General features: G+C 44.8%; 1 protein-coding gene across 5 annotated transcripts in view; it reads left to right on the top strand.

Moving 5' to 3' along the window:
• Positions 1 to 15,392, top strand: part of SLC44A5 (solute carrier family 44 member 5) — a 139,934-nt gene extending 124,542 nt beyond the window's left edge. For 3 of the 5 annotated variants that reach the window (XM_066597797.1, XM_066597798.1, XM_066597795.1), the window contains 2 exons: positions 4,126 to 4,210; positions 6,531 to 8,038. In XM_066597797.1, coding sequence (XP_066453894.1) covers positions 4,126 to 4,210; positions 6,531 to 6,643 — 198 coding nt within the window. In that variant the 3' untranslated portion in view covers positions 6,644 to 8,038. Of the gene's footprint in view, positions 1 to 4,125; positions 4,211 to 6,530; positions 8,039 to 12,595 lie in introns of those variants that run through there. The other 2 variants (XM_066597796.1, XM_066597800.1) reach the window with 2 other exon arrangements.

Here is a 15,392-nt window from a genome sequence, read left to right as displayed (position 1 = left end):
CATCCCCTATGACAATGTCCGGCTTTGCTGCACAGACGGCGGGCCGGGCAATCAGCTCATCTCTGGAGATCCTAAGCTGCGGGTTCCTGGTGGTTAACTATAGAGAATAAGTCCTCAATAGTTTTTGCTCAGAAAACCCACTTTAAACGCTACGGACACTTTTAAGGACCATTTCTTTTTTCTTCACTTAAAGGGAACTTGTCAGCAACTATAAGCGCTATGAACTAAGCTATGGTGCCTATAGCTTTGGTGACAGGAAGTTTGGGGAGCTGTGTCCTTATACCTATTCATGTGGTGTCTGTTGGCGAAGTCAGTATGCGTTTAGAGCCAGCTTCACTCTTTTCAGAAGGCTGTACCTGCTCTTCTACAGAGATGACTTGTAATGCATGTGCACAGCCTTCTGAAAAGAGTGAAACTTGCTGTGTGCATGCTGACTTTGACAAGGCAAATCGCAGGAAACCGGGTGGGTATGAAAAGAGGCTCCCTGGATTCACCATCACCTGAACTATAAGCAACAGAACTTAGATGGTGCTTATAGTTGATGTCAAGTTCCCTTTAACCCTTTGCAATCCAATTTTGAATTCAGGGTTTCCTAGGGGGCTTTCTCTTTCTGCCATTATACAATGGCGCCATCTGCTGGCTAGAGCCAGTACTGCAGTATGTGATATGCACGAGAGGCCCCTGACAACACAGCGGCCAGTAATCTACAGTAAGAATACGTCTTCCGACATCGGAGCTGTACAGGCTTTAATCAGGATGTCTTTAGACGTCAGACAGTGGATTGGAAAGGGTTAAATGCATGCATTTTGGGCTGACAATCATTTTTGCTATAGGGTTTGATTAAAAATGTTGCACCCTTTGTCTTCTGCAGCTTCTACATATCACTGTACATGGAAGCTGCAGTCTAAGTCTCAGTAGGAGATCCATCAGTGAGTCTGGACTGATGGTTTGGTTTTCAGTCAATATCTCTTCTCTCCTGCATCATCTTATCAGCAAATTTATGAGCACAGCAAAGGTAAACTATATTGTGCTCATAAATTAGCTGATGGGAAGGTGCAGGAGAGGAGAGAGCGGAGGGGAACTAAGCATCAGTCCAGCCTCACTGATAGATATCCTAGTAAGACTTGAGGTTCCTTTTACATGGGATGACTGTTGGGCACATAAGCATAAGTGCAGGACAGTCGTCCCGCAGACTATTTCTCTTGTGCTCTCGCACAGAAATGATAGTTTTTCAGAGAGTGGAGGTGGATTGGGCTGGAGATCTCTGGCCACCGACCTCCATTCACTGCAACGGGAAGTCGCTCATGGATGAACGGCCTGTTTACATAGACCGATAGCTGCTTGGTTTTTAACTCCGACAGATTTCTCACTCCGTGTCCTGTTGGAAGCTGCATGTACGTGGGGCGACCATCGCCTGAGCTCGCTGTTTTCTGCGATTATTTGGGCAATAAGAGCCCTGTATTAGGGTTCTTTTTAGACAGTACAGCTGTCAGGTGCATTAGTGCCTGAGAGTCGTCCACGTGATGATCGCTCCGGAGCTTCCACACAGGAGTGAATCGCTCAGTGAACGGAGGCGGAGAGGACCAGCCCACCACTATTCACAGATTATTCCGTCCGGCCCACCACTATTCACAGATCATTCCGTCCGGCCCAGCTGTATTCACAGATCATTCCGTCCGGCCCACCTGTATTCACAGATCATTCCGTCCGGCCCACCTGTATTCACAGATCATTCCGTCCGGCCCACCTGTATTGACAGACCATTCTGTCCGGCCCACCTGTATTGACAGACCATTCTGTCCGGCCCACCTCTATTCCCAGATCATTCCGGCCGGCCCAGCTGTATTCACAGATCATTCTGGCAGGCCCACCTGTATTCACAGATCATTCCGTCCGGCCCACCTGTATTCACAGACCATTCTGTCCGGCCCACCTGTATTGACAGATTATTCCAGCCGGCCCACCACTATTCACAGATAATTCCGTCCGGCCCACCTGTATTCACAGATCATTCCGGCCGGCCCACCTGTATTCACAGATCATTCCGACCGGCCCACCTCTATTCACAGATCATTCCGACCGGCCCACCACTATTCACAGATCATTCCGGCCGGCCCACCTGTATTTACAGATCATTCCGGCCGGCCCACCTCTATTCACAGATCATTCCGACCGGCCCACCACTATTCACAGATCATTCCGGCCGGCCCACCTGTATTCACAGATCATTCCGGCCGGCCCACCTCTATTCACAGATCATTCCGACCGGCCCACCACTATTCACAGATCATTCCGGCCGGCCCACCTGTATTTACAGATCATTCCGGCCGGCCCACCTCTATTCACAGATCATTCTGACCGGCCCACCACTATTCACAGATCATTCCGGCCGGCCCACCTGTATTTACAGATCATTCTGTTCGGCCCACCTCTATTCTCAGATCATTCCGGCCGGCCCACCTGTATTCACAGATCATTCCGGCCGGCCCACCACTATTCACAGATCATTCCGGCCGGCCCACCTGTATTCACAGATCATTGCGCTCGGCCCACCTCTATTCTCAGATCATTCCGGCCGGCCCACCTGTATTCACAGATCATTCCGTTCGGCCCATCTCTATTCTCAGATCATTCCGTTCGGCCTACCTGTATTCACAGATCATTCCGGCTGGCCCACCTGTATTCACAGATCATTCCGGCTGGCCCACCTGTATTTACAGATCATTCCGTTCGGCCCACCTCTATTCTCAGATCATTCCGGCCGGCCCACCTGTATTCACAGATCATTCCGGCCGGCCCACCACTATTCACAGATCATTCCGGCCGGCCCACCTGTATTCACAGATCATTCCGTTCAGCCCACCTCTATTCTCAGATCATTCCGGCTGGCCCACCTGTATTCACAGATCATTCCGTTCGGCCCACCTCTATTCTCAGATCATTCCGTTCGGCCCACCTCTATTCTCAGATTATTCCGGCCGGCCCACCTGTATTCACAGATCATTCCGTCCGGCCCACCTGTATTCACAGATCATTCCGTCCGGCCCACCTGTATTCACAGATCATTCCGGCCGGCCCACCTGTATTCACAGATCATTCTGTCCGGCCCAACTGTATTCACAGATCATTCCGTTCGGTCCAGCTGTATTCACAGATCATTCCGGCCGGCCCACCTGTATTCACAGATCATTCCGGCTGGCCCACCTGTATTCACAGATCATTCCGGCCGGCCCACCTGTATTCACAGATCATTCCGGCCGGCCCACCTGTATTCACAGATCATTCCGGCCGGCCCACCTGTATTCACAGATCATTCCGGCCGGCCCACCTGTATTCACAGATCATTCCGGCCGGCCCAGCTGTATTCACAGATCATTCCGTCCGGCCCAGCTGTATTCACAGATCATTCCGGCCGGCCCACCTGTATTCACAGATCATTCCGGCCGGCCCACCTGTATTCACAGATCATTCCGGCCGGCCCACCTGTATTTACAGATCATTCCGTCCGGCCCACCTGTATTCACAGATCATTCCGGCCGGCCCACCACTATTCACAGATCATTCCGGCCGGCCCACCTGTATTTACAGATCATTCCGTCCGGCCCACGTCTATTCACAGATTATTCCGGCTGGCCCACCTCTATTCACAGTAAACAGGCAGTCATTCATAGATGAGCAACTGCCTGTTTACAGAGGCGATCATCCTTTGACTTTTAGGCCTGCGCAAACTGAATGCCGCACAATAAGTGTTCAGTCGCTGGCAGCATTTACACAGAACCATTGTACTTCAGATTGGCACGATCCAGCAGGAATCTATAATCATTCCTTGTAAAAGGGCCCTAAGACTGCAGTTTCTATATACAGTGATATGTAGAAGCTGCAGAAGACAAACAGTGCTCAATTTTTAGTTAAATCCTATTGCAAGAATGATTGACAACCCAAAATACATGCATTGAAATAAAAGAAAAAATTGCCCCCCATAGTGTGCGCAGCCTTTGACTCTGTGGAGATTTGGTGCCGTGTGACTGGGAGGTAGAGCGCACAGTTTGGAATTATTTAGATAGAAAGTAACTTTTTTGTCGTGTTTAATGATTACTTTAATGACTTTCTTCTTGTTCCCCACAGACGGTCATCATCGGCTCTTATCTCATCGCACATGGATTCTTCAGTGTCTACGCAATGTGTGTTGATACCCTCTTCCTGTGTTTCTGTAAGTATTACATATGGGGGTCTATGGCAAGTGTGTTAACGCTGCAGTATTTTATGTCCCGGATATTCTTCCTGATCACAAACTGGATGTGTTCGCTGTAAATGTCGCCATCTTGTGAGACGGACGCCGAAATCATGTAAGGAGCAGTTATTGCCAGAACTGATATTAGTATCGGCAGAGTAGTCGCATCACTAAAGACATTTATACCTTACAGAACAGCGGATAAATATCTGATAATGTAAAATGCTCCTGCAAGATCTAAACGCATGGGACAGAAAATGCGCAGCGTATTGCGGTAGCATCAGAGGGAAGGAAACCGTAACCAATCTGTGCAGTGATTGACACTCTGTGCGGATTTAGAGAGTAACTGCACTTTTATGAAACTTTTGACATGTCAGACAGAAATGTCAAAAGTTTTGTTCAGCGGGGGTGCTGCTGCGGAGACCCCTGCTGATCGCTAAAACGAGGGGGCCGCAGCACTCACTCGAGGGCTGTACCCTTTCAGCCATCGTCACTGGTTTTTGGCTCCTTCCGGCGGCTGAAGATGGCCTCACAGAGCTGCCCTTTAAGACAGGTTTTAGGCATCTGAATGTAAACGGTAAATATCCCTACTCACTGACAGCAAGCAGAGATTTTGAAAATGGTATATAAGAAAGGTAAAATGTTATTGTTGAAAAATAAAGGTTTTTTATTATATAAGACATGAAAGAAAATGCATCACATGACCTACTCTGGAGTTTGCTGCATCGGACTGTCGCATTTTGCTAATTTTCCACTGCTGCGCTCAGCTTTCCTTTGGCGCGGGCAGCGATCTGCTTACTTGGCTTCATTCTCATTAAATGAAATTGTCTGCAGACACTGTGGCTGATTTACTAACACAACGCTAGAGCTGGCCTGATACGGTAATTGGACCTGGGTTGGTGTTAGGGCCCAATGCATATGTAATCTGGATCAGAGGCCCATACTGGGGCTATACTGTACCTTCGATTTTATAGGTAGGCAGAAATCATGACCTATTCCATCGTATCGCAGAGGGAGTCTTCCCTGGAAGCATTGCCGTTAAGGGAGATTGCAGTGGCACCATATGGCGGCACGTGAATTCTCTTTCAGTCTGTAATGCAGAAACCTGTGCCTACAGACGAGGTCCATGCCCACAGCTTTGCCAGGTCCACGGATGGACTGCTAGAAAGGGCAGATGCTTCATCAATCAGTCAATGAGACACCGGTCTATGGTAATGGTTAAAGGGGCTGTCCAGGGCGGCAGAAGCCTCATCCGGACCTGCGATGGCAGAACCTCTGCTTCCAGTCCAGTTCTGACACCGGGTCATGCAATATGGACCCTCTCGCTGTCCGTCACATCATTGCAGGAGGCTAGCTGTTCCGCTCATCTTTCTAACTAAGCCATCTCTCTTCTCTGCCTTGGCTATAAGAAAGGAGGTGGCTGGCTTAGTTATTAAAATGAGCAGCCCCCTCAATGACATGACTGGCACAGAGAGAGCCCATACACCGTGACCCAGTGTTGGAAACTGCACTTTGGCCATGGTTCCAACACAGGTCCAGGTAAGGATCCTGCCTCCCTGGACAACCCCTTTAAACACAAAACTTGCACTTAAACAAGCATCCTGACTTTTGAATATGTTATCAATAACGCCACTCGGGATTCCCGCATTCAGTTGATTCCCAGCGCCGCTGTCAGTGTGGACAGCACTAGAAGCAGATAATGCAGTCCATAGTGCAGAATGCTGAATACAATGTAATCAGTGCTCCGTGGAGAACATAGCATGCAGTCTCTGCTATCAGCTCTCCGTCCAAACGATGGATTTTATGCTAACCTAAAAATCATTGTTCAGCCGAAGAGTGAAAGATGGGAGCATTTACGCACAATGATTATCGCACAAGCGACGGTTTTTGAGTGATAATCGTTGCGTGTAAATGGGGCTTTATCCTGAGGATAGGTCATCAAAGTAAAAGTTCAGACAACCCTTTTAAGAAATCAGAATAACCAATTAGCTTTTATCTGTCTAGTTCAAGGCAGAGAGGGAAGGTATCTAATTGCGTGTTGTCAATCAGTGTACTGTTTCTGCATCTGTTTCCTCTGCTACTACATGAGCTCTTAAAAGTAAACTGTCATAGAAACTGACGCATTTCGCAGCCTATAGTTCAAATTCTTATATCTAAGAACGTGATGGCTGACAATTCGCCAAGTCTTCTATGCTACATTGTGATTCCATCTGCAGATTGTCTGGAAATCTGCTACTCATTTTCTTCCTTTCTTTTCCCCCCTTCTCTGCCCTGTCACTTTGCTTCTGGCGACCTTCAGGTGAAGATCTTGAGAGGAATAATGGGTCTGCATCCAAACCTTACTACATGTCTCCGGAGCTCCATAGGATTCTGCGAAAAAAGGAACTTGGCTCTAAGAAGGCAAAGCGTTAACTTATTGCAGTTGCTTTCGCTAACAAAAATGCTCCTTCTAACACAATAACTAAGCATTGAAGAGGTACCTTACGGAAGAAAGAAGATACTTTTCCATGTGAGGTCCAGAGAAGTCTGTGAGATCTTAGAGGTGATGGTTTGCTTGGGGGAAAAGAGATGAGGACCTACTGGTGAGGGAAGCAAGGAATACCCATCTGGTGGCCAAGTTTTTTGAGTTTGCAGCAACTGGTGAGGGAGATTCGATGAGTGAGGATCTTCTGTTGAGGCAGTTTAGCTGGAATCATTTTGGGAGATTGATTCAGGAAGGACCTTCCATCAAGGGTGACCTTGGATGAGGAACACTTCGGGAAGTGAATCTGGTGTTAAGGACTTTCTTTTTAGGGTGACCTTGACTTAGAGACCTCCTGGTTTGGAAGGTCTTGATCCAGGACCTTCCAAGAGTACGACCCTTCTGGTGGAAGAAGTCCATCTCCACCAATTGAGACATACTAAGAGGGTCCTTGATGTAAATCATGAGGAACAGTATTACATTTTAGTGCCTATGAACAGGAAAAATGTCAATATTATAGCTTTTCCTAAAATTGCTTTTAGGGTTTTAATATTTTTATAGAACCGGCGTCTGTATAAAAGGCCGGCACTTTTTATAAATATAACCTTTCACTTTTCATAGAGGGAGGCAAAAATACTTGATATAAATGGTACATTGATAGAATTAGCCATATCTGGTTTTCCTTCGTATTTTCGTTGTTTCGATTTCTTGCTTTTTTTCGAATGAAAGATTTGGCTACGCAAACTTGACTTTTCTCCGAACATTTGGTGCTAAGTAATATTTGCACTTCACAGAACAACCATGTAAACTGTGATTTCATGTTCTCCGCTTGGGAATGAGAAGTAAGAGAATCTGCCGTGTGGGTAACTGTACGACATGTGCTACATTAACCGAGGGCTTCTCTGAACTGTTCTTGTTGTGTCTGGACAGTTAAGGCAGCCATTTTGCATGTTCAACCAATGACGTTGCAGCCTATAAATTTTCTAAGAACTTGATCATCGATGAGTCTATCACTTCCCATTGAGGTTTCTGGGTTTTACTATTGAAGAGGGGGTGGGGGTGTTGTCCAGTTTAGAAAACCCATTTTCATATCTCTGTTAGGGAATTAATAGAGGCGATCTAAAAGATCCCAATCTCTTGGCTAGTTTAGAAAGTGGTTACAACGAGTGTCTCCTGTTTTGTCCTGCATTACACAGACAGCCTATTGATGTGAGTTGGCACTGTGTAGTACTCAATGATTTATCCTGAAGATAGTATACAACTGGACAACCCCTTTACTAGTAGATTGGCAGCGGTCAACTGCCCAGGCCCTGCGCTGATCAGCTGTTTTCTGGCCCGATGCACTTGTGCACTGAACTGATTTCTGCAGGAAGCAGACAGCTCCGTTCTTACTGTTCTGGCCAGGCTTGGTATTGCAGTCCAAGTTCCCATTGAAATGAATGAGAACTTTGTTTGCAATACAAAGCTTGGCCACTGCAGTGGGAGCAGAGCTGTCTGCTTCCTGCAGAAACCAGCTCAGTTCATAAGTACGCCAGCCTGGCAAAGACCTGATCGGTGAGAGTCCCAAGCAGCAGACCCCCACCAATCTGCTATTGATGACTTATCTTGAGGATAGGCCATCAATAATTGGACAACCCTTTAATTTCCCCTGTGGTGGCGCTGCAGGAAAATTGAGCACTTACTGCCAGTTTTCCCTACAGATTACAGCTGTCGGTCCTAGCAGGAGACTTTGTGATCAGTATATTGTCAAGGGACCTTTGTAACAAATAGGGATTGTGTTTAAATGAATGCTTTCTACCCCAGTTTAATACCAGATAGACTCAACTTTAACACCAGCTTTAACTCAAATCAGCAATATTATGGGGGGTAAGGGGCAAATCGAGAGTGATCTTGGCCTTTGGGTAATTAAAGATCTTGGACCCCATTGCCAACAACAATAGCCACAGTACACTGGATTTGGGTTAAGAAAATGTACTTTTTGGAAACTCTGATCTTACCCTTTGAGTGCTCCAACTGACCAGGTGGCTATGGGCCATCTCTAGCCGTGATCTCATGCAGACAATGCTTATAGGTACATTAATGGACTCAACACTTTCCCCCTTTTTTATATTTGGTCTACTACTATTGGAGGAAACACATTGGCTGTATATTTGCAATTTTCAACCAAACCTTCTGGGTAAGCGCCGTCTCCTCAACATTTTTTTTATACTGCAAGTCTGCGATGTTGAAGATTGATTGATAGAATTAAGCATAATGCACCAACTTTCAAAATGGCTGCCGCTGCTGTACATGACAGACAGGTACAAATCCAAAAAGTTGCAATCACATATTTATTTTTCTTTTAGGTCTTACACTAGAGGAAGGGTCTGTCCGTGTAGAGTGATTTATAACACAGTTCATTTATTGGAGTCATGACATTACAATTGTGCAAAATTATATTTCCAAAAAAAAATGTCCACCCAGTATATAGAGAGGTCCTAAGGAGAAGAGCCCGTTCTATAATATCCATATTACTTAAATAGGTATATAGACTGGGGGTATGTAGAAATAGAAGAAATATATAGAATGGGGGTAGTCTTGAAGAGGCAATTCCTCTACATATTTTATAAAGGCGCCTTTAAAGGGGCTTCCAAGAATTGTTCAAAATGGCCGCCATTCATGTAGCCTGTGAGCAACCCATCCTTGGACAGGAGAATGCATCTCTAGCTAGGAGGGGCAGGGGTGGGACTGTGGGAGCGAGGAGTCCAATGTCACACTTTTTAGCTGTCCGATGAGAGGAACGGCTGTTAAAGTCAATTTAACAATTGGGCAAGAGTTCACACAACTACACAGAAGTGCTTAAAAATAGGATGTAGCCGACCCGATGGGTCTAACATGGAGAGCGACATAAACCTTTCTCACAGCTCAAAACTGGGTGTAGTGTTCCAGAAAACAACCAGCTGATATGGGCACTGCCAGAGGAAGACCCTGTTCCTGGGTTGAGCCGCATAGTTTTATGTCCCTTCTGTTTTGTTGATAAAAGTAAAACTTGCATTCGGTGCGAGTCTGGCATTATATCTGTCCATATTCGGGGAGACGTGACCCTATCAGCTGGTTCTTTTTTCAGGACTGGTGTGGTGCCAGACTCCACCCATGGCCTTGCCCCTTCCCGCTCTGGTTTAGAGATGCATTCACCTGTCCTAGGACAGGTTTCTTACGGGTATCACAAACTGCGGCCATTTTGTTTAAATCCTGAACAATCCCTTTAATAGATATATATATATATATATTTTTTTTAAAGGCCCTTTTAACTCAAAATGATTGCCAAGTTCAAAAATATTTCATTTTACACTATATAATAAATATTTTATTCTTGAAAAGCTCATTTTGCACAATGAACAATCTTCATGACGTTCATTCTGACACAAACAAGATTCCGATAGCTACACAGAAAGATTTTGGTGAAAAACTTTATTAACGTCATCTTTTTATTTTTCTGCCGCGTTTATAGAATTCTCCTACTTCATTGCTGATGCGGTGTGATACAAGGGGCTCGCACGCTCTGCCCTCTAGATGCAGTGACACTTTTTACTCTTGTTGGGATGTTAATCTTTCTTTCTTCTGGAACCTGAAACGCTTTTTTTTTGTGAATTTTTGGTTTCAAAAACATACAGTATGACATATCTGCTGTTTATGGCTCCACAGGAGCTGATAATTGGCAATATGATATTACTGGCCCATTGATAGATTTAATAAAAACCTTCTAACTTTTTACATTTTTTTTTAAAGAAAATTTAAATACAACTTTTTTTATTTTTTCCTTTTTAAAGAAACTCTTTAAAAAGGAAGATCTAGCCATATACGGTATTTATTTTCCAATTTTTCAATAGCAAAATGAAAAAAATGCAATAAATTTTGTAGCATAAAGAAAAAATTCCGAAAGCTGCATTTTTTTGTTTTGTCATTTTATGGTTAAAATTTCTAAATTTGCCAATGTTGACCAATCTTAAGGGCCAGAGGTTTCCAATATATATATTTTTTTTATGCAAGCTTGACCATTCTATGTATCGAAACATGATTCTCTTTTAGCAACTCTATTCTGACATGATAAGTGCACTTAGGAAACGGGGGAAAAAAGTATTATTCAGAAATTGTAAGATGTTTCAAGTAACAAAAATGTAAAGTTCTATGGAAGAAAAAAATATATATGGTGGTCGTTTGTAGGAATGCAGTTCTGCCAAACCAATTTTTATGCAAGCTTCAAGTCTCACATTTTCATAATAATGAGTAAATTTTTATAACTTGTGGTTTAAAAAAAAAGAAAAAAAATTAAATTATTGGCTATTTTCTACGTTACAATGTAAATAATTATTGAATAAAATACCGGATTGATTTAATGTTTCAAATTTTCTGAAATTTAATTCCATTGTATGAACTGTTTAGAATAGAAGCCTATCAATGTCGAGAATGTATTTGTAATCTATGATATTTAAGACGAACCTTTTTGCTGCGCCAAATCCTGTGTAACTTGGCGGCAGGTTGGATTGAAATGTATTCAAAAATTTAGGCCAGGAATTTCTCGGCCCTGTTGATTTAAAGGTTTTATACAGTAAAAATAGAATAAATACAACCATTTTTATAGCATTACATGTCTTGCCATATGTCTGTTTATTGTATGTCTTTAGTTTTTAAAGGTTAGAGGTCGGATCGAAGTTTTTGAAATAAATTAATCTTTGGTATTTGTGACGGTAATGCCATTCTACATTGATTTCATGGACGCACCAATAACTTCATTAAGTGACTAAGAATGAGGTGCAGTACCAGACACAGCACCAGGGCAGGAATGGCGCTGTAGAACAGAACCTTTTTTCTTAGAAAATCCCATTAAAGTCAATTCAACATCTATTAATGCGGTATGCCCGCCTCGGCAAATTATCCCCTCTGCACAGTATAGCAAATAACTAGCCAAGCAGTGGCGTCCGACTGTTGACGACTCCAACTGATCCAGAGATATTGGCTGTGGTGTGTCCTGAAATTTTGACAGTGGTGGTTGCACATGTGTACCACCGTGCCATTTAATTCAATGGGACTGCCGGAAATAGCAGAGTTCAAGTGTTTGGCAATCTCCGGCAGGCCCATTAAAGTGAATGGGTTCGTCAGAGGTTGACAAACACTTGAACTTGGGTTTGTCTGGCAGTTCCCATTGAAGTGGGTGGTGGACATGTGTGACCACTGCTGTAAAACTGCTGGGGTGAGCTCTCTGGATCAGTGGGGGTCCAAGAGGTCAGACCCCACCAGTTGGTTAGTTATCCTCTATCCTGTGGAAAGGCAATACCTTGCCAAGATGGAAGTACCCCTTTAAGGTACTGAAATGTCCGTGCTAAAAGGCAAACAGCACAATAGTTGGTAAAGTAACACATCGTCCTTTATTCTGCATCTCACCAGAGCTCTAAGCTCATATAGGGGATATGGAGCTCCAACCACAGTAAAGAAATATTGCTAATCGTTACAGAATGAAAGGCTTGTTCCCATCTGTGTCAGAGTTTCCGTTAAAATCCAGGAATGGTATTTTGTTCTAGAAAATTCTGAAGGGCACAACGGAATCTTGACAGACCCCATTTTAGACAATGGAGGCTTATCCAGTACAGCTCTGGTTTGGCATGCGCCAAATCTAACACCTCTTTCAGTTTTACCATTGTTTGGCTTTAAGTATAGAGCTAAACAATGGAACTAATTAATGCCAATGTGAAAAAGCCTCTAGATCACATAATACAAAACAGGGTCCAAAGGTGAATGTTCACTCCAAGGGCAAAAGAAAAGGTCTGCCTGTCCCCACCGCCCATAAATCTTAGAATTTGAGGTATCCATCTCGATTATATTTCTTGTGTCATCAAATCTTATTGTTTATTAATCTTTACTCCTAGTGGAAGATATAGAGCGACACGACGGCTCCGCTGAAAAGCCCTTCTTTATGAGTAAATCCTTGATGAAGATCTTGAACAAACACAATGTACCGGCCAAACCGCAGTGATGACCCCCAGTCTGTATCCATATTATATACCAAAGGCTTTTATACAATAAATGGTGCTGGAAGATGTAAAATATCAAGTGTTAAGAGGACGCTCTGGACGAAACCGATGCAATGGGCCTTATTGTTCAAACGGTGGCCTTGTAGCCCATGGCACCCAATCGCAATGCAACTTTCATTTTTCCACAGCAGTTTAAGAAATGAAAGCTGAGTTCTGATTAGTTGCTATGAGCACTGAGGCTAGATTTAAAGGGTTTCCTACTATAGATATTTATTCCCTATAGTCTGCTCAGAGCTCAATTGCTGTGACCACCAGTGATCTTAAGACCGGTAGACCTGAATGCCATTGATGGAGTCGCAGTGTGCATGCTCAACTACTGCTCCATTTACTTTTATGGAACAGGCAGGGATCGATGTGTTCAGCTACCTACCTCCGTCCCACAGTCAAGCATGCACACCACTACTGTATTCACATGGGGTGGTTGGGACTTCAACTGCACTGTGCAACTCCACTCCATTCGCCCTGCTGTGAATGGAGTGGAGTTGAACAGGATTGAACACCGCTCTATTTACATCTATGGCATGGAGGAAGATCGATGAGCTTGGCCATCTTCCACTGTGCCATAGGGGTGAATGGAGCAGTGATCAAACGACACTCCATTCACGTGGGGTATTAAGGTGCAGAGATGATGGACCTGCCACAATCAAGCATTTAACCTCTCTTCTGTGGAAAGGGGGATAAATATCATTAGAGGGAAAAGCCCTTTAACTGCTTTAGTGGCACGCCTGGAAAATCTCCAGGGCTTGCTGCACTGACTATGCAGTTAAACCCTGGAAGATTTCCATGGACAGCTCTAGTGCTGAAATGTGCAGAGCACTGAGCTGTCATCTGAAATCTTCCAGGGTTTTTACTGCATACTCAGTGCAGCAAGCCCCAGAGATTTCCCTGCCATAATAATAAGAAACCTGCCACTGAAGGGGTTAATCTAGTATAAGGTTTGGTGACTATGATAATCTACCACCATAACCTAGTCTTATTTAATCGTGGAGGTCAAAAAATAATCTATTTTACCTTGATTGTTGTAAATAAATTCTGTATATAAAGTGCTGTTACAGGGTTATGCTTTAAGTTCATGTACAGAATCATTTTTCTTGCAAAGGGTCAAGTAGGCTCATTGTTTTGTATAAGGTTAGAAAAACATGGCTGCTTTCTTCCAGAAACAGTGCCACGCCTGTCCATGGGTTGTCCTTGGTATTGCATCTCAGCTCTATTAAGGTGAATTGTGCGGAGTTACCGTACTATGCACCAACTGTGGACTGGTGTGGTATTTTTGTGATCCAATGCAAGCCCTTTTGAAATGGCTTTCATCTGTCCAGTCCGTGGAAGCCCACCCTAGGAATGCATCTCTAGAGAGGGAAGGGGGTGTGTCCACGGGCAAGGGCGGAGCCTAAAAACGCACTGTTTGATCTGTTAGACTGAATGGCAATCCTGACCGGAACAAGCAGTGTGATGCATAAAAGGGGTTTGTCCGGTCAGAAACTTGCTTTTGAAATTTAGAGCTAAATCCCTTAAAACAGAGAGGTGCTGACCCTCCTCAGCCACGGCGGTGCATCCCCCAATTCACCAGTCTCTGTAGGTGGCTGCTGCCTGCCAATCAGAGGCAGCAGTTTCACCATTCTGAACTACTGGCATCATGGCGCCCAGTCTGTGAGCGCTGATGCCAGGAGAACGGGCGGTGACGCTACAACCTCTGATTGGCAGGTAGCGTTCACCTGATTTCTGCTGGTAGCAGAAACCAGGTGAATCGCGGGGCTGCAGCTCTGGGTCACTGTGGGGGGGGGGAGAACCATTTGCTTTATTGTTTAAAGTGATTTGCTCTAAATTTAAAGTGAATTTCACCAGACAACCACTTTTCTGCTCCCCTCGCGCCTCCTCCCATCTAGAGATGCATTCAACCCATTCTAAGGGCGGACACCCACTGGCGTTTTTTTCTCCAGTGCGCTGCGAGAATAAGTGAAAAATCTCGCAGCACAGTGCGAGGAAAAAAAAGGGGATCACGCCGGGATATCGCAAGTCTTTTCAATGGGGCCAGCGGCAGCAGCACTAGCCCCATTGAAAAGATATGGCGAATGCTGCGGACTTCTGTCACAGCTGCCCCAGCTGTGGCAAAAGTGCAGCATGCTATCCCATTTCTTTCAATGGGATCGGTGCTGCCGCCGGTCCCATTGAAAGCAGTGGTTTGTAGCAAACCCTGCAGTATGATTTTTCGGGGAAGGGCTTGAAATATAAGCCCTTCCCTGAAAAGCATGAGTAAGTGGTAAAAAAAAAAATTACTCACCTCTCCGCCGCTCAGACGCATCCTCCGGCTGGGTCCCCGACAGTGCTTAGCTATTGGCTGAGCGCTTAGCCAATTACGAATAGCGCTTAGCTATTCATTCATTCCCGGCGTGATCCTGTTTTTTTTCTCGCACTGCGCTGCGAGAGTTTTCACTTACTCTTGCAGCGCAGTGGAGAAAAAAACGCCAGTGGGTGTCCGCCCTAAGACACAGACTGCACCGACGGTGGCCTTTTTGTTTGTATTATAGGGGTCATCCAGGAATTCAAGTGCCTTCGCAGCAGTAGCCGATAACCTGCAGGTTTTATATGTCAATATGATTGAATCTACAATAAATCTACCCACCGATTCTGGTAA

Source organism: Eleutherodactylus coqui, chromosome 3, assembly GCF_035609145.1.
Source record: "Eleutherodactylus coqui strain aEleCoq1 chromosome 3, aEleCoq1.hap1, whole genome shotgun sequence".
NCBI classification, from domain to species: Eukaryota; Metazoa; Chordata; class Amphibia; order Anura; family Eleutherodactylidae; genus Eleutherodactylus; species Eleutherodactylus coqui.
The sequence above is the reverse complement of the archived record's forward strand: the minus strand, read 5'-3'. Positions and strand labels throughout refer to the sequence as shown.